The 18,381-nt window shown below is 50.3% G+C and overlaps 1 protein-coding gene across 6 annotated transcripts in view; it reads left to right on the forward strand.

Moving 5' to 3' along the window:
• DTNB (dystrobrevin beta) overlaps window positions 1-18,381 on the forward strand; it is a 109,877-nt gene that overhangs the window by 31,462 nt on the left and 60,034 nt on the right. For all 6 annotated transcript variants that reach the window (XM_083494428.1, XM_083494431.1, XM_083494429.1 and 3 more), the window contains exon 9: window positions 10,125-10,249. In XM_083494428.1, the coding sequence (XP_083350554.1) occupies window positions 10,125-10,249 (125 nt within the window). The remainder of the gene's footprint in view (window positions 1-10,124; window positions 10,250-18,381) is intronic.

Consider the following 18,381-nt stretch of genomic DNA (forward strand, 5'->3'; position numbering starts at 1 on the left):
CTTTGTAAAAGTAAAATCGGTAAAAGTCATTCTGACTCTCTGAAGTCCTCCACTCTTGCTCACTTCGTGGGTACTGGAAGGATAGGGGGCTGCAGCTGAACCTTAAAAACTTGACATGACTGTCTATTAAGTAGAACTTGCTTTGTCAGATGCATGAGACGGGCTGGAAATGAAATGGGTATTTATTGGTGCTGGAGGAGACTCTTGAGAGTCCCATGGACTGCAAGAAGATCAAACCTCTCCATTCTGAAGGAAATCAGCCCTGAGTGCTCACTGGAAGGACAGATCGTGAAGCTGAGGCTCCAAGACTTTGGCTACCTCATGAGAAGAGAAGACTCCCTGGAAAAGACCCTGATGTTGGGGAAGATGGAGGGCACAAGGAGAAGGGGACGACAGAGGACGAGATGATGGGACAGTGTTCTCGAAGCTAGCAGCATGAGTTTGACCAAACTGGGGGAGGCAGTGGAAGACAGGAGGGCCTGGCATGCTCTGGTCCAGGAGGTCACGAAGAGGCGGACACAACTAAATGACTAAATGACTAAACAACAACAACATGTGAACATTCACAGAGTGAAGTGTGGTGGAGAGAAAAGGCCTGAAGTGAGATTTAACAGATAATATAACTCCAAGGATGCACCCTTGGAGGAAAAATACAGCACACAGCCAGCATTTCCGGGAGCATCAAAGGGGAAGTGTTGTATTTAAAAAGCTAAGTGTTAAATCCAGGTGTGTGGGGGAGAGAGAGCCCCTTTGGTGAGAGAGAGCCCCTTTGCAGCATGTGGCTGTTCAGCTGAGCTCCTGTCTTTGAGCCAGAAAGAAGCAAACCAGGAGTTCCTGATTGTGCCCCTGAAATGGGCACTGAAATGAATTTGGGGGTAATTATCCCACAATAGCACCAACTGGCAAATGTATCATTTGTTACAGTTTGAAATTTGAACGTTACAACTCTCCAGTCAAGCGAAATACTAAATTCTAAAATGCTAAATACTAAAACGAAAAAGCAGACAAACAGATCCCTCTGTTTTGCATCAAGTCAGCGTATTGCACCTGACTCAGCACTCGGGAGAGGCTGGATGTGTGTGCATGTGCGTACGCTCACGCATGCACACTAAGGATGCTGCAGTGAGGGCAATAGATCAGGGAATTCCCCTTGATGAGTGTCTTTCCGCTGACACAACTCTGCATGCAAACCAGTATGTATCAGTTACGGTTAGCTGAGCATAAAATGGGTTTAATGCGCAGGACCTGGATTGAGACTCTCCATCATGCACAGCCCAAAGGAAGATGCCATGATAATTTCTGTGGGTGTGGTGGGAATCCACAATATCTCTCTCCTCGGTTCACCTAAGACAGCACCTGAAGAAGACATGCCCAGTTTTGTGGCACCATGCTTCACAACAGATGCTGACAGTTTTGCGAGAGCTCGGCTTTCTAAAGAGAGAAGCACAGCTGGAAAAGGGCTATATTTGGAAAATGTTCAACAGTTGAGGAAACAAAAGGTTAAGGACCCCCGACAGTTAAGTCCAGTCGCAAATGACTCTGGGGTTGCGGCGCTCATCTCGCTTTACTGGCCGAGGGAGCCAACGTTTGTCCGCAGAGTTTTTCTGGGTCATGTGGCCAGCAGGACTAAGCCACTTCTGGTGAAACCAGAGCAGTGCACAGAAACTCCAGGGTCTCTGGAGGAATGTCTGTGGCAAGCATCTCAGCCAAAGGACATCTTGCTAACCCAGAACCTCTTCCAAATTAATTGAGAGTCGGTCTGCATATACTTGTCTCCTATGTCAGTATAAAGCATTTTCCTCACTGTATTGCACTCTTGGAAATGGTGTTCCTAAATTTTTTAGGAAGATGTGACGTTTCTCCAGCAGAGGGCGGGGTCTGCTCATGTTCTTGTGCCAGAAATCCCGTCTTCACCTTGGGGTGGAATTTTTCACTTCTTAAGGCAGAAAGCAAAGCAACCGGGATGTGTTTAGTGACCTCCTCCATTCTCTCACCAGCTTCTCTACACAGATTATTTTTTAACCTTGGCTACAGCCTGTTTCTGTGACAGAGCAGAGCAAGGGGCTCTCAGCGCAAATGCATGCACAGAGGACAAGCAAGCAAAAGCACTTTTTATGGGTCACGGGCCTCTCCTTTATTTATTTCACCAGAGTTTATTAAATGAGCTTTAGAATATAGCGTACAACTGCCCCCCCAAAAAAAATATATGCTCTAGGCTCAACTAAGTGACTTAGTTGAATTCAACCCTATCATTATCATCTGCCTCTAAATAATCTATTGCTAACCATATTATTTTTCATTCAGTTTATATCCTGCCCTTCCTCCCTAAGGCAGCCCTGGGTAGCAAACACACAAATGGTAAAACATCTTAAAAACAAATGGTCTGGACCAAATGGTCAGGGGTCCCTTTACCTTTTAAGGGACGTGGGTGGTGCTGTGGGTTAAACCACAGAGCCTAGGGCTTGCCGATCAGAAGGTCGGCGGTTCGAATCCCCGCGACGGGGTGAGCTCCCGTTGCTCGGTCCCTGCTCCTGCCAACCTAGCAGTTCGAAAGCACATCAAAGTGCAAGTAGATAAATAGGTACCACTCCGGGGGGAAGGTAAACGGCGTTTCTGTGCGCTGCTGTGGTTCGCCAGAAGCGGTTTAGTCCTGCTGGCCACATGACCCAGAAGCTGTATGCCGGCTCCCTCGGCCAGTAAAGCGAGATGAGCGCCGCAACCCCAGAGTCGGCCACGACTGGACCTAATGGTCAGGGGTCCCTTTACCTTTTAACCATATTATTTTTTATTCAGTTTATATCCTGCCCTTCCTCCCTAAGGCAGCCCAGGGCAACAAACACACAAATGGTAAAACATCTTAAAAACAATTCCAGTGCAGATGCAGACTGGGATAAAGATCTTCATTTTTAAAGTATTTCTTTACATGCATGACATTATATATTTATGTCTTGCTTTCCCTCCATTTTACCTATGTTAACAGCTCTGTGAAGTGGGCTAAGCTAAGCTAATATATGAATAGTACACCCATATACACTTAAGCAGCAGTTTTTGTTAGGATATAGTTCTGTTCCACCTTAAAAGGGTCAGGCATGACTGTTGTGTGTCACGTGCCTGTTTACTTCCAGCGCTTGCTGGGAGCTTCCGTTTGTATATAACTTTTGCTTTGCTGCTGTTTTGCTGGACACGAAGGGAAGCAGACATGTTTTTTCTTTGTTCCTGCTGCTGAATAAAATGCTGTAATATACTGCTTACACGTTTCTCTGTCTGCCTCTTCTGCTGTGAGAAGATTTACGCACTCTGCTGATAGAGCATGCACGGGTCTCTAAACGTATCTGAGGCTCGTGTCGCCGATTGTTGCTGTTCCAAGGGAGACCGACGATCATCCGGCTGCCAGCCGGCGGCTGGAGCCAGCTGGGGGCCTGCCTGATGCCCCCGTCTCCCCAGCAGTATCCCAACAGTTCTTGCCAAGAGACTGGGTGGTGGGAGAGAGCCCCCCAATTCATATGCTGCATGCTGCGGCTCCCTGCCTGTTGTTTCAGAGAGAAAGAGCTATCCCTTCAGGACAGTCAAGCAGCTGGCCAGTGCCCCCAGAACCCCCCACCTGCAGGGCCTCTGTCATCGCAGGTGCAAGCGGTTTGCTAGCCCTCCTCTGTTCCTCATTTCACCCAGGAACCATGACAGTGTGTGCTCAGCTTGTCCTGACTGATGTTGTGGAGAAAGAGAGCCGGTTATGATCAGAGCGTGGGTGATATTTGCTCCCAAACTCTGGTTCACTGCCTCTTGACAGCAGTCTCGGTAAAGATGCAGCCTGGGAAGTATCCCGGCTCAAAAGGCTTGTTGGAAGAGGAAGAGGAAGAACTTCAGGAAGTGGCATCTGCCCAGATTCAAGGGGGAAGGAATTCCAGAGGGCAGGAGCCACAACACTAAAAGCCCATAATGTATTTTTAATCTTTTGTTGGAAGCTGCCCAGAGTGGCTGGGGAAACCCAGCCAAATAGGCAGGGCATAAATACATTATTAATTATTATTATTATTATTACTATTATATCACACACAACAATACCTTGTAAGAAAAACAGCTCCTGCCTCCACCATCAGCTCTGCCCTTCTAAAGTGTAGTGAACTGCTTTTGAAACGTAGATTCCTACACTGCAGAGGGTTGGACTAGATGACTCTTGGGGTCCCTTCCATCTCTACAATTCTGTATGTGCTAAAAGAAAAGCCTGCGATTGTTCGCCAGCTGAAAGTACGTATTGGCAGTTCCCCATGGTCTTTTAAGACTATAATTTAGGAGATATTAGGTAATGTAAAACTGAGAGAATCCAAATAAGATTTGCAACATTTTGGACACGGTGCCATTATTTATTTTTAGAAAACAAAAAGCAGACATATGCCGGGAAGTGCAGTTTTGGCATAATGGTTAGCGCCGAAGCTTTCAGTAGTTCTTTGCTCCTGAACATGAAATGACACACTTTATCCTGCTAATAGTGCAGAATCATAAGAACGTGATCATATAATAATAAAACAAAGAATAACGAAGACTTAAAACCAAGGCAAATACAACATTTAAATTACTGAGCATCAAAGAAAGGAAAAGAAGGCTTAAGAAATGAAACGGTGCCGTTAGCTGACTTCCACTTGCTCTGCTCCAGAAACCTCCTAGCTGAACAAGCGGCAAGAACATCCAGCACGCATAGCTAGTAAGATTATCCTCTCAAAACCTTGCTTTTTGAAAAAATCAAAACCGCTTTTGCTGGCGGAAGCACTGATTCTTTCAGAGAATAACACCAGCCGTGCAGGTTAGCATGTTACTGGAGCCCTCAAGAAGTGTTGCTTTGTCCCAGATCCTCGGCACATGCTGTGCTGCCATCGTCTCTGTAATGAGTATGGGTTGCTCGTGCGTAAGTTGTCGCCTCTCCTGGCTATGTTGCCTGGTTAAACCTTTCTGTCTGGACAGCCCTTCACTTCGTGGCTGCCTCAGTCGCTAGCAGAGTCCATCAGTGGGCGTTTCTTAAACCTTTTCCAACATAAAAGTTGTTTGACGCCAAGTCTCCTCCTACTCTCCCTGCGCGGAAGTCTTCTGCGCAGGGAGGGCGTGGGTAGCGGAGGATCCGTGCTCTCCCCGCTGGTGTCAGTTGCACCTAAGAAATCCATGTGGGAAAACGAACGCTTGACTCGCCTTTGGAAAGAGAAATCAGTGCGTCAAAATAACATATGTGTATCTCTTGACCAGGTTCTCTGGGTATAGAAGCTTGAGCTGTTGGTTACCCAGACGTCCTTCTGGTTGGTTCCCAGTGACTGGGAGAGGGGTGGGTGAGTGAGTGCCTGCGCTTTTTTGGTGCCTGCTTTCCTGGTTCCTTGTTGGTTCCCCCAGTTCCATCTGCCGCTCTCCCTTTCTCTTAAGTCAGTACATGGTTCTTACCTTCCTCCTGCCTTGAAGGGCTTAGAGGTGCCATGTCTCCTGAAGGAGGGCAAGCCACCAGAGGGACTTCTTGTGAATGGCCTTGCTCTGCCCCAGCCACTTTCCCACTGAGCATTTGCCACCCTACATTTCAGAACATTTTTGTAGGTTCACAAGCACACTCTGCTCCATGCCCTACCATAGCAGGCAAAGATTCTTCAACATCAACTTCGTTGGACTGGTCATGTTGCTCGGATGCCTGACAGTCGTCTTCCAAAGCAACTACTCTATTCCCAACTTAAGAATGGAAAGCGAAATAACCGGTGGACAACAAAAGAGGCTTAAAGATGCTCTCAAAACCACTGTTTTTAAAATGTAGTATAAGCACTGATAACTGGGAAACACTGGCCTGCGAGTGCTCCAGTTGCAGAACAGCCTTTACCAAAGTGTCACAGATTTTGAAGACGCTCGAACTCAGGATACAAGGGAGAAACAAGCTAAAAGGAAGACACGTTTAACAAACCCTCACCGTGATCAACTCCTGCCCGGAAACCAATGTCCTCACTGTGGAAGGACGTGTGGATCCAGAATTGGCCTCCACAGTCACTTACGGACTCAATGCTAAAACTGTGTTCCTGGAAGACAATCTTCCTCAGCTACGAGGAATTGCCAAAGAAGATGACCATAGCAGGCAAACAAGTCTCCCTGCCTGAGCTGGAGGCCCAGTGTTGAGGGATCCCTGGGGTCATGGTTGCATTTGGATCTCAGCTTCTGCACCGAGGTCACCCAGTCCAGGGATTCCATGGCTGCCACGATCACCACAAGTCTGTCCCAGTGTGTATATGCATGTGAGCAGAACATGCTCTTGACTCACCATCAAGATGGTGAATATGAAAGGGGTGGAATTAACATCTATCCCATTGTCATGGTCGGATCATTTCCTGTTGAGGTCAAGACCTTCAGCAGCCACTTCCCTCTGCAGGAGTGCCCGGGGGGGGGGGGGAACGGACCTGTTATTAAACAGTCCCCTCCTGGAGGCGGACGGATTCCGGAAAGCTCTGGGGAATTTTCCTCCTGGCGTGGCTGATGCTTCTGTTGAAGCTGTGCTCACTCTGTGGGATGTGGAGATGACCTGGGCAGTTGACAGCAGTCATGATGCCCTGATGCCCAGTTCAGCTCCCTGGGGGGCACCTCTGCTGAGGGCAGTGAAGCCAAAGAGGCGGCAGCTGGAACAGAAGGTGTAGGAAGACCCTTGCGGAGTCCTACCAACTCCCACATTTCTTTGACAGTTTTCTTATTCCTTATATATACTACTTGCTGGTCGCTGACAGCCAAATTAATTATCGCCCTGGCTTTCATATCTCCTTTCGACCAAGCATTAGTCACAGGGTCAGGGGGATCATCAGTCACATAGGTCCACACTTCTCGAGAGGTCAAAAGCGCCTCCACCCGAAGCGACCATAAACTACAGTTCTCATCTGCCAGCTGTGGGAACATCAGAGCTTTCTCGGCTTCTGGAACCCGGTCAACCATTCTGGAACTCTTCCAGACCCACAGAACCACAGCAACAGGAGAAGGAGTTTTCAAACCTTTCTCTAAGTCCAAAAATGTGCAGTCATCCACTGAGCAGCTGGGCCCATAACCAAAGATGTTGGCTATTTGCAGATTAGTTGCGCTGCAGAAGGCGTGCTGGGGAGACCACACTTTCAAGAAACGCAAAAGTAACTTTTGCTTGGTTTAATAACAAATAACAAAAACAAAAACTCCTTTTACACTAAATTACATTATATATAAAGGGACACAGGTGGCGTTGTGGTTTAAACCACAGAGTCTAGGACTTGCCGATCAGGAGGTTGGCGGTTCAAATCCCCGTGACGGGGTGAGCTCCTGTTGCTCGGTCCCTGCCAATCTAGCAGTTCGAAAGCACATCAAAGTGCTAGTAGATCAATAGGTACCGCTCCGGCGGGAAGGTAAACGACGTTTCCGTGCGCTGCTCTTGATCGCCAGAAGCGGCTTAGTCATGCTGGCCATATGACCCGGAAGCTGTACGCCGGCTCCCTTGGCCAATAAAGTGAGATGAGCGCCGCAACCCCAGAGTCGGCCACAACTGGGCCTAATGGTCAGGGGTCCCTTTACCTTTACATTATATCAATAAGTGTGACCCCTCCACCAGGGTACTGAGAGAGCTACATGCTGCTCTTTATATACTGTACCCAACAGCTTAATTAACATAGCTTAACAGCACCTGCTATATTGCTTCACAGCTGTAAAACTAGGTCATGTTATTTGTTCTGGCCTTTAAAGACGTACACATCTTGTGAAACAATAATGAAACCTAAAATTTAAAGAAACCATTCAACAGGAACGCCTGTGGGGGCCTCTTCTGTGGTGGCAAAGAGGGAGCTCTTTTCTGGGGCTCAGGCCTCCTGGCGTTACAGACCAGGTGTTTGGCCCAGCCCAGCCCACCACCGATCCAGCCTCTCTCTAGCCTTCTTGCCTCTAATAAAGAGAAGGCTTCTGGCTGGGTCCAGGAGTCTGCAAATTCCTCCTTGTTAGAGGGCCTGATGCCAACAGCCTCAAAGTGTGAACCAGTTTATATTAAAAAGCTCTAACCCAATAGGTCTCTCCAGATGTTTCTATGGGTCTGGGGAGGTTGTCTCACATGCGAAAGGATCTTTTTAGCACTTTTAGGGCTTCTGCCTCCCCTCAGCACTTGGCTCCAGCTCCCTCCCTCCCTCCCATCCACCTAGTCCTTGTCAAGGACACATCCTCTTAAAACCTTTGAGTATGGCAACGGGAACAAGCACCTTGCGACAAGGTCACACCTGCAGGCCCTGCTCATCTTTCCAACCACAAGGTTAGGAAAATTGCAGCAGTAGAGATTGCGTAAGTGCCTCTCGTGCAGTGAAACCACAAGATGGTGCCTGCAATCCATGCCAGGGAAGGGCTTGTGGGCTTCTCTGACTGTGGTTAGGAAAACCAGTGACAAGAAGACGCTGGTTTCTCTGGTGCGAAATTGAGACCCCCTTTTTTGATTCTGGCACACTCTGCTGCGCGTTGCAGGGGGTAAGAATGGATGGCCCTTGGGGTCCCTTCCAACTCTATTTGGAGATGAAATTATCAGTTCCATGATCCTATGAGTGAAAAGCAAGCTGGCATCCTGTCCCTACAAGGCCTTGATGCCCTGGAGACAAGGCAGTTGCAACAAGCCTATGGACTCTTGCACCATGCATAATATTAACCCAGCAGTGATGATTTACAGTGGTACCCCGCAAGACGAATGCCTCGCAAGACGGAAAACCCGCAAGATGAAAGGGTTTTCTGTTTTGGAGGCGCTTCGCAAGACGAATTTCCCTATGGGCTTGCATCGCAAGACGAAAGCCCATAGGGAAATGCTGGCGGTCGGGAGCAAAGACTTTCGCCCACAGCCGGCCTTCAGAAGAGGACCTCTTCTGAAGGCCGGCGGGGGGCAAAAGTCTTTGCTCCCCCCCCCGCCTGCCTTCCCCCCCGCCTGCCCCGGGCGATCTTAAAATGCTGGGGGTCGGGAGCGAAGCGTTCGCTGCCGACCCCCAGCATTTTAAAATCTCCCCCTGTCCCGGGGAGATTTTAAAATGCTGGGGGTCGGCAGCGAACGCTTCGCTCCCGACCCCCAGCATTTTAAAACGCTGTTCCGAAGCGGGGCGGGGGGGGCGGGAACACCTGCCCCAGCCGCCCCACTTCGGAATGCTGTTCCGAAGCGGGGCGGGGGGGCGGGAACACCTTCTGAAGGCGGGCGGGGGGCGAAAGTCTTTGTCCCCCCTGCCTGCCTTCCCAGGGGCTTTTAAATCGCCCCGGACAGCGGAGAAGTCCTCCGCTGTCCGGGGCAATTTTAAAATGCCACCCGCCAGCATTTTAAGATCGCCCGGACAGCGGAGAAGTCCTCCGCTGTCCCGGGGTTTTTTAAAATGCTGGGGGTGGGAAGAAAAGCCCTTATTCCCCCCCCCCCAGCCTTCAGAAGAGGTCGGGGGACAGACTGTCCCCGGACCTGGTCTGAAGGCGGTTTCCCTAGGAACGCATTAATTGATTTTCAATGCATTCCTATGGGAAACCGTGCATCGCAAGACAAAAAAACCGCAAGACGAAGAGACTTGCGGAACGAATTAATTTCGTCTTGCGAGGCACCACTGTATTAAATTTATATACCACCCTTCCTCCAAAGATTGCAGTTTTGTTTGCAGCATAAGAGCACAAAACGCATAGCATAATAACGAAACAAAAATACGTCCCCATCCCCCCCCCCGCAGCCAAAGGCCCGATTGAAGAGGAATGTTTTCACCTGGAGCCTAAAGACATATAATGATGGCTCCAGAAGACCACAAAGAAGGGCCTCAGATGACCATCACAGGGTCTGGGTTGGTTCACATGGGGAGAGAGGGTCCTTGAGGCATTTAAGGCTTTATAGATCAAAACTAGCCCTTTGAGTTGGGCCCAGAAGCGATTTGGCAGCCAGTGCAATTGGGTTGGGGTTGGGGTGATGGGCAGGGTGGGAGAGATCCTGGCTCCAGGCCCCCTTTGGACACCAGGCATTGTTTGGCAGCTGCCTGGGGCTTGCGCCTGGAGAGCCCTGTGTCCTGGGAGGCTGGAGCACAGCTCCTCTTCAGCTCTGCGCTGTGCTGCACTGATTGCTTTGCTGTGCTAATTCCCATTTCTGTGTTTAATTCTCTCTCTGGAAAAAAACACAACAGAAATCGCCTGCCAAGAAGCTGAGCCATGCCATTAGCAAATCTCTTGGTTGTGTACCCAGTCGAGAGCCTCCTCACCCCGTGTACCCGGAGCAGCCAGAGAAGCCCCTCGACCTGGCCCACACAGGGTGAGTATCTCTTCCGTTCTGCCCCAATGTCTCCTCTCGCTCTTCCTCCCTTTCCTTTGTACGCCTGGCGCCTGGGTTCTGGAAGGGCGGCCAAGAGAAGCGCAGAGAGGAAGGGTCTCTGCCCGAAAAGGCTATCTGTATGAGGAGCCTTGAGAGTCATTTTGTTGATCCTCTTGGAGCGGATTCTCACTGTCTGGTCCTCGCCGTTCTGCTGTGGGTGGAAAGATGCTCAGCTCTGAGACCTCCTTCTGTAGCCTGGCAAGCGCTTGCAGAACATTGGCTGACTGCAGCCTTCCCTGGTGTGTTGCCCTCCGGAACAGCCGCAGGATGCCCAGGCTGATGGCAGTTGTGGTCCAGAGTGCCTGTAGGGGGGCAGTTTGGAGGAGACTGTCCTGTCTCCAGAGGCAGAACTGTGGCAGGTGTGTGTGTGTGTGTCTGTGTTCCAAATGGCTGGTTCTGCGTTTGGCCTCCTGGCATCCTTGAAGCAGCTTGTGGGGAGGTAACACCAGCGTCCGGTTAGTCACTTTTTTAGCAGTTACTGGGTGAGCAGAACCTGGCAGGAATCCTAGAATTGTAGAGTCAGAAGGGACGCCGAAGTTCATCTAGTCCAGCCCCATGCAGTGCAGGAATCTGTAACCCTGCTCTGGTCCAATTGCCAGGGACATTATGTCGTTGAATGTTATTGAACTTGTGCGCTCACCGGATTTAATCCAGAAAGTGGCATCACAGGTGTTAAATTGAAAAAGGTCTGTGGGGGCCTCTTGTTGCAGGGGCAGTGATGGCCTGGAAGAGAAGTCACGGGTGACCTTGGTTTTCTCAGGGTGGGCTTGGTTGAGGAGGTGGCTGTCTCGCGGTTGTGTGGTATAATGTTCTGCAAACAGATTGGAATGTATACTGAATAAGCAGCCAACATTGTATGACCTCCCTGCAAACATTCTGCAAATTAATCAGGGTGAACGCTCAGGAAAGAGGTCTCAACCTCAGTACCCAATTATAGGCAGATAATTTCATCTCCAAATATTGGGGAGGGGGTGCTACTATCCCCTTATTCTCCTAGTTTTTTCAAGGCGCCTCCATCTTTCTTTCTCCCATTCCCCCACCGGGCCTCATTGCCGCTAGCAGAAGGCTGCGCCACCCTGTGCTGGGAAGTGTGTGACGTCGCATGACACGTGCATGATGTCTTGGGGACAACCTGGCACCTGTGCAGACGGCAGAATTCCCAGGGTGGAGAGTCGGAAGAGGCAGAATGTGTTTGTTGCATTTTACTACGCCTTGTTCTCTTCTGATGTTGGGCACAGTGTGCCATGGAAAGGTTGCGTACAGATAAGCTGGTGATGGCATCTTGCATCCTGTGTCTGTCTCTGCCGCCTCCCTGAGGCTCTCCCCACCCTCTTACTGCTTGTCTTCGGAGTGGGAAGGAGTGCGGAAGAGACAGCCTTTTGCCCAGGTCTCAGTGACTTCCTCTGAGCAGTTTTCCAGGAAGCCTGGAGCTGGCAGAGAGGTCAGGCCGTTGGGCGTTTGCACTGGACTGGAAGGGTGTTGGCAGGGGGATATAGTTCTTTGGTTTAGGTAGCCCCCCAAAGGTGTCTGCTTGTTGGAACAGCCCTTTCTAAAATCCAGTTAAGCGCTCCATGGTTTTCAGGGTAGGGTCCTAAGAGACCAGGAGAAAGAGTGTTTGTTTCCTGGAGAATTCCCAGCTTGACACTTATTCCCGGGGGTGTCTTGGCATGCCTGTATCAAGAGCAACCTCCTTGGCTTCGCTTGTTTCCTAGATCTGTTTTAAAGCACACGGCCAGAGTCCCTTTACCAGCCAGATGGATGGGGTATAAATAAATCTATTATTTATTATTATTATTGTTGTTGTTGTTTATTATTATTACTACTACTACTACTATACCACCTTCCCATATTGGCAGGGGCGGCAGATAGGTGGAGTTCCTGTAGCAAACATAAGCAATCTCTTGCTCCCTGTTGCCTGTCTAGTCCTTCCCCCCCTCCCCCCCCCCCAGAATACATTTTGCCACTGCCCATGTGTCCCTGGCAACACAGAATTCCTACCAAAATACTGCAGAAGCTCAGCCCTTGTATTCAAGCAACCTGCATGCTTTATAAATGAGCAAGGATGTAGAAGTTAGCAAATGAACAGAAATTAGATTTGGTCTTTCCTGGTAATTGTGATTTGCTAATGGAACAGATGAATCTGTGCCAGCGAGACCACGTGGCAGCCTTAATCGCTGCCTTTCCCCTAAGTCGTTTCACTTTTGAAAATTTGGAAGGGCGGATTTGGAACGGTGGGGTTGCTGTTTGCTGCACCACTGCCTGTTGGCAGTGGCGTAGCGTGGGTTGTCAGCACCCGGGGCAAGGCAAGTAATTTGCGCCCCCTAACCCGTGGATTCGCACCCCCTAACCTGTGGATTCGCGCCCCCTAACCCCCAGATGTTGCGCCCATTGCGGCCGGCCCCCCCTGCACCCCCCACGCTACGCCACTGCCTGTTGGGCAGGTTTAGCTGGTTTGTTTATTTATCACCTTCCACACATGTCTCAATGTACAAAATGCAATAAGAAAATAAAAACAGGAAACAAAAGCCGATGAATTTTGAAAGCAATGCAAATCAGGCACCTAGTGCAAATCCTGAAAAGCAAGGAGTGAGGTGCTGGGGGCATTTTGCCCCCCAAAGCGAGCATTCTGCCCCAGCTGCAGCCTCAAGGGGAGCCCCACATAGAGCGCATTACAGTAATCCAACGCTGAGGTTACCAAGCTATCCTGGCCAGCTATTCATTTCTGCGTATTTGGTAGAACAGAGGCAATGCCTCTGGACCAAAGACCACCGTGAAACCTGTCTATGTTCGCATGGAAGCAGATCTCGCTGAGTTTAATGGGCCTTGCTCCCAGGAAAGTCTGTAGAAATCTCTGCAGTCTCAGTGGGACCACAGGCCGTTTGGGGCTGGCCCCAGGTGAGAGAGGTGTTTCCGGTGGGCGGCCACGGATGCATTTCAGAAGAAAGAAAATTGTTTTGCAATTAAACTCGCTACTCAAATTGCACCGTGTAATTTCTTCCCCTGGATTGGTATTTACCATAAAGCTTCAAGCATTAATTCTGGGAGGAAAAGAAAATTAAAAGGAGCGGGCAATTTTGACATTAAAGCAGCGCTCCAAATTGCAAGGACTCCTGAGTACGGAGCGGTAATTTGGGAAAACAATTAGCACACAAACGTTTTCCTTCTGATGCAGCTTCTTGTTCTGGCTGATGCGTATTAGGCCCCGAATGGATTTGTGTAATGATCGCAAAGCAAATCCAGCCGTGACGGATGGCTGCAGGTAAGTTCTCCTCCTCTCTGCCTCACCAGCCAGTTCCTGCCAGGAAGCAAAATGGCATCTCCTTCCACAGCACGGAGGGGAGGCAGGAAGTGGGCAGAGAGACGCCAGCAAGGAGGGCTGGCGGAGAATCAGACACGGGAGTCTGTAGAGCTGGTCCCTGCCTTGCCTGGCTCCACAGGCACACAGAAGGAACACACCAAGGTGGCTGCAGAATTATTGATTCTTTCCACCCCACCTTTCTGTCCGTAAGACACCAAAGGCAGCAGATAAATTCCCACCACCACACAGCCAGTGAAGCATACCAGATGCAGGGCATCTTGCAGGATAAAGCTAAAGAAAAATGCAAAGGTGCCCGGGATAGATTTGCTTGTTCTCAGTCCCCCTTGTTCAGCAGGTGGGTGGCACTCCTGGTATCGTCTCCTTTTCAGCTTCTCTGCAATCCTCAGAGACAGGTTAGAGCAGCTTCCTAGCTGCACGTGACTGTCCCATTTTTGACTGTGCTGTGTTGCAGCCACTGGCTTGCCATTTTTTAAAAGCATTAATGCCAACACTGACCTTTCGTTTCCCGTCCTCCTAAGAGAAAGCTCAGCGTGAAGCTTCATGTTTGTTCTAGAGTTTGCATGCTTTTTTAAAAAAAAAATCTCTAATGAGATCTCGTGTAGACTTTACGGTGTAATTGCAGAACCTTACAGAGTCTTGTTTAAATTAGTCATGGGAGTCATTTAGTCCATGTGACAGAGTGAGCGTCAGAGATGTTTACCTTCTGGTACCCTTAAAAAAAAGAAGAAGAAAGCAGGAGAAACCCTGCATTTGGGTCAGGAAAAACAGCTCACCCTTTTCGTTTTGTAATAAACGAAAATCTGCCCTTATTCCCTTATGGGGGACACAAGAGCCCTCATAGAGTCCTTTGTAGGTTCTCCATCAGTCGGAGGAAAAAACAGAGGCCAACCAGAGAATATTGAGAAACAAAGCATCTCTTAAGCCTGATCTTTATTGAACTGTTGCAACAGGATGCTCCCCTCACACGCAGGAAAGGAGGAGGACCCAGAACCAAGGTGTGCCCGCCCTTATATGTTGTTGTTTAGTCATTTAGTCATGTCCGCCTCTTTGTTACCCCCTGGACCAGAGCACGCCAGGCCCTCCTGTCTTCCACTGCCTCCTGCAGTTTGGTCAAACCCATGCTGGTAGCTTCGAGAACACTGTCCTACCATCTCGTCCTCCGTCGTCCCCTTCTCCTTGTGCCCTCCATCTTTCCCAGCATCAGGGTCTTTTCCAGGGAGTCTTCTCTTCTCATGAGGTGGCCAAAGTCTTGGAGCCTCAGCTTCAGGATCTGTCCTTCCAGTGAGCACTCAGGGCTGATTTCCTTCAGAACGGAGAGGTTGGATCTTCTTGCAGTCCATGGGACTCTCAAGAGTCTCCTCCAGCACCAGAATTCAAAAGCATCAGTTAGTTCTTCGGCGATCAGCCTTCTTTATGGTCCAGCTCTCACTTCCATACATGGATCCCTTCATTGATCACTGCCTTGCCGTGGCGAAGGGGCTTGTATAACTCAGATAAGCTATGAGCCATGCCATGCAGGGCCACCCAAGATGGACAGGTCAGAGTGGAGAGTTTTGACCAAACGTGATCCACCTGGAGCAGGAACCGGCAAGCCACTCCAGTATACCTGCCAAGAAAACTCCATGGACAAAGACAACAGGCATATAAAAGTTTGATGCATTACTGTATTTTAAGATTTTTTTGAAAGCCGGCCAGAGTGGGTGGCGTATAAATAAATTATTATTATTATTAATAATAATAATAATAATTTTTATTTATATCCCGCCCTCCCCAGCCAAAGCCGGGCTCAGGGCGGCTAACAACAATCAAATAAACAATCAAATAATAACACATTCTAAAAATTTCATTATAAAAATTAGTTAAAATCAAATTGATGGCAACCGATTAAACAAAATTCTGTGCAGGTTGCCAGAGGAGGGAGTCAGGCTGCGCCCTGACCAAAAGCCTGGCGGAACAACTCTGTCTTGCAGGCCCTGCGGAAAGATGTCAGGTCCCGCAGGGCCCTAGTCTCTTGTGACAGAGCATTCCACCAGTTTGGAGCCGCAGCCGAGAAGGCCCTGGCTCTAGTTGAGGCCAGCCTAACCTCTCTGAGGCCTGGGACCTTGAGGATGTTATTATTTGCAGACCGTAGGTTTCTCTGTGGGGCATACCAGGAGAGGCGGTCCCGTAGGTACGAGGGTCCTAGGCCGTATAGGGCTTTAAAGGTTAAAACCAGCACCTTAAACCTGATCCTGTACTCCACCGGGAGCCAGTGCAGCTGGTATAATACCGGATGAATGTGCTCTCGCAGCGAAGACCCCATAAGGAGTCTCGCCGCGGCATTCTGCACCCGCTGGAGTTTCTGGGTCAGTCTCAAGGGCAGCCCCACGTAGAGCGAGTTACAATAATCCAGTCTGGAGGTGACCGTCGCATGGATCACAGTGGCTAGGTCAGGACGAGAGAGATAAGGGGCCAACTGCTTAGCTTGGCGGAGATGAAAAAATGCCGCCTTTGTTATAGCTGTAATCTGCGACTCCATAGAGAGGGAGGTATCGAAGATTACACCCAAACTCTTAACGGACGGTTATTACATTGGAAGCCGTGGGCAGAGGGGGCATGTCTACTCCTCTTCCACAATGAGGCGCACTCTCTGAGAAGGCCCCTCTCTTGACCACCCTGCTCAAATGTGCCACCACCCGAGGGGGATCCCCTGGGATCCCATGGCTAACGTCCAAGGAACGAAGAAGAGCCTGGTGGATCAGGCCGTGGGCCCTCCATTCCGGCATCCTGTTCTCACAGTCGCCAGCCAGGTGCCCCCACAGGGAAACCCATGGGCAGGATCTGAACGCAAGAATCCTCCCCCCTCCTGGGGTTTCCAGCAACCAGGATTCAGAAGCCGGGCTGCCTCTGACTGTGGAGGCAGAGCGGAGCCATCACGGCTCGTGTCCACCAGGAGCCTTATTCTCCTCCATGAATTTGTGTAATCCTCGCCTGAAGCTGTCTTGGTTGGTGCAGAACCCATGCGGAGCGTCCCCTTCGTGAAATTGGCCCCTTCATTTCAGAGTCATCCTGTCATGTAGCCCTGAAGGATAGCTCAGCCGGTAGAGCACAAGATTCTGAATCTTGAGTCATGGATTCAAGTCCCAGGTTGGGTGAAAGATTCCTGCATTGCAGGGGGTTGGACTAGATGGCCCCTATGTGGCCCCATCCAAGTCCCTGTCTGTCTGTGATGCATTGAAGCAGCCTTCCCCAAGCTGCCGCAACTGCAGCTGCCCAACGGCTTGACTTTTGGGGAGGCTGTGGAATCTGCCTGGCTTTTGCGCCTGCAAACAGGGGCCTCCTTTGCTCTGGGACCTGAGATTTGGGGGCCCTTTTTTGTTCATCTGTGGAGCTGGCAAGCCTGAAGCTGGGCTCAGCACCCAGGCAAGTCTAGGCTACCTTTCTGCCCTGCCTAGTGCAAATGTTGGCCTGTCGGAACGCCCTGCCTTGCCTTGCTTAGGCCTCTCCATCCTAGCACCAGCCCAGTCACAATTCCTGCAGGACCAGCTTGCGTTGTGAGTTTGCTTTTCAAAATTGGGGCAAGCGTGTCTCCCCAGGGGATGCTGTCTTTGCGTGTGACTGTCCTCCCTCCACCCCGTGCCTGCTGGCTCTCCCTGCTTCCTTCCCCTTCCTTCCTTCCTTCCTTCCTTCCTTCCTTCCTTCCTTCCTTCCTTCCTTCCTTCCTTCCCCTTCCTTCCCCTTCCTTCCTTCCTTCCTTCCTTCCTTCTCCTCCTCCTCCTCCAGGCCCCAAGGGTGCGTTTCTTTCGAGAAGCTTCTCTGCTGTCAAGGAAATCTGGCTTTTGAAAACGAAGCGGGTTTTTTTGCTGGCATTGCAGTTATCTGCTGTGCCCTTTTTCAGAAAGGGGAAATTCCTGAATTGCCCGGCAAAGATTCCGGTTGTGACGGGGATGGGGGAGTCAGCAAAATAAAAATAATAATAAAACAACCCAGAACCCAGTGGCAGCTCAGTAGCAGCCGTGTAACCGTGTGCTTTATGAATTCTCCAGCGGAAGAAGGAGCTGTCCGGGCTGCTGAGATGTTGAAAGGGGAGATGCAGGGAGGCGAGGCGACGTCTTAAAATAGATGCTGCCTCTGGCTGGAGCCAGGTAGCGGGGAGGTCCTGGTGCCTCTCTCACCTTGAGCAGCTGGAGGTGCAGGTGAGTGTACACCTGCCTCTCTGGGAGGCCTTCCTGGGGGGGTACCTGCTCTTCCCCAAGAGAGAGAGAGAGCGCCAGTGGCTGGCAGGCAGGAGATCCTCACGTGACACATCTGTTTCCTTAGAGACAACGGAGAGGAGGAGGAGGAGGAGGGCTGGGCCACGGCTGCTGCCCTCTTTGGCAAAGGAAGGCAGAGGCACTTGCTCTCCAGCAGCGAAGGTTTGCTGTCTTTGCTTCTCTTTCTCTCTCTTTCTTGCCGCTTTAGGGCTTTTGCATGCACTTGTTTGGGGCGCTGCAGGGAGCCCTTTCCCTGGCCAAGTGAACTTCTCAGAAGCCGGCGGATGAAAAGAAACAAGCTTTTCCAGCAGTTCTTTGTGGTTCTTTGTTATGGGGTGGAGGGGGTTGTAGGCGCAAAGGACGAGGCAGCTTTCTGGCGCTCCCTCGCCTGGTGCCTTTGAAGGAGGCTCCTTCGACAGCAGGGCAAGGGGCAGCTGCTTCCTGGGCAGCTGTCCTTCTCCAGACCTCCTTGAGATGCTTCAAGAGGCAAAGGTCCTTTGCGAAAGTGGCCTCTTTCGCCA

The sequence above is a fragment of the Podarcis liolepis genome, assembly GCF_965112155.1.
Source record: "Podarcis liolepis genome assembly, chromosome: 3".
NCBI classification, from domain to species: domain Eukaryota; kingdom Metazoa; phylum Chordata; class Lepidosauria; order Squamata; family Lacertidae; genus Podarcis; species Podarcis liolepis.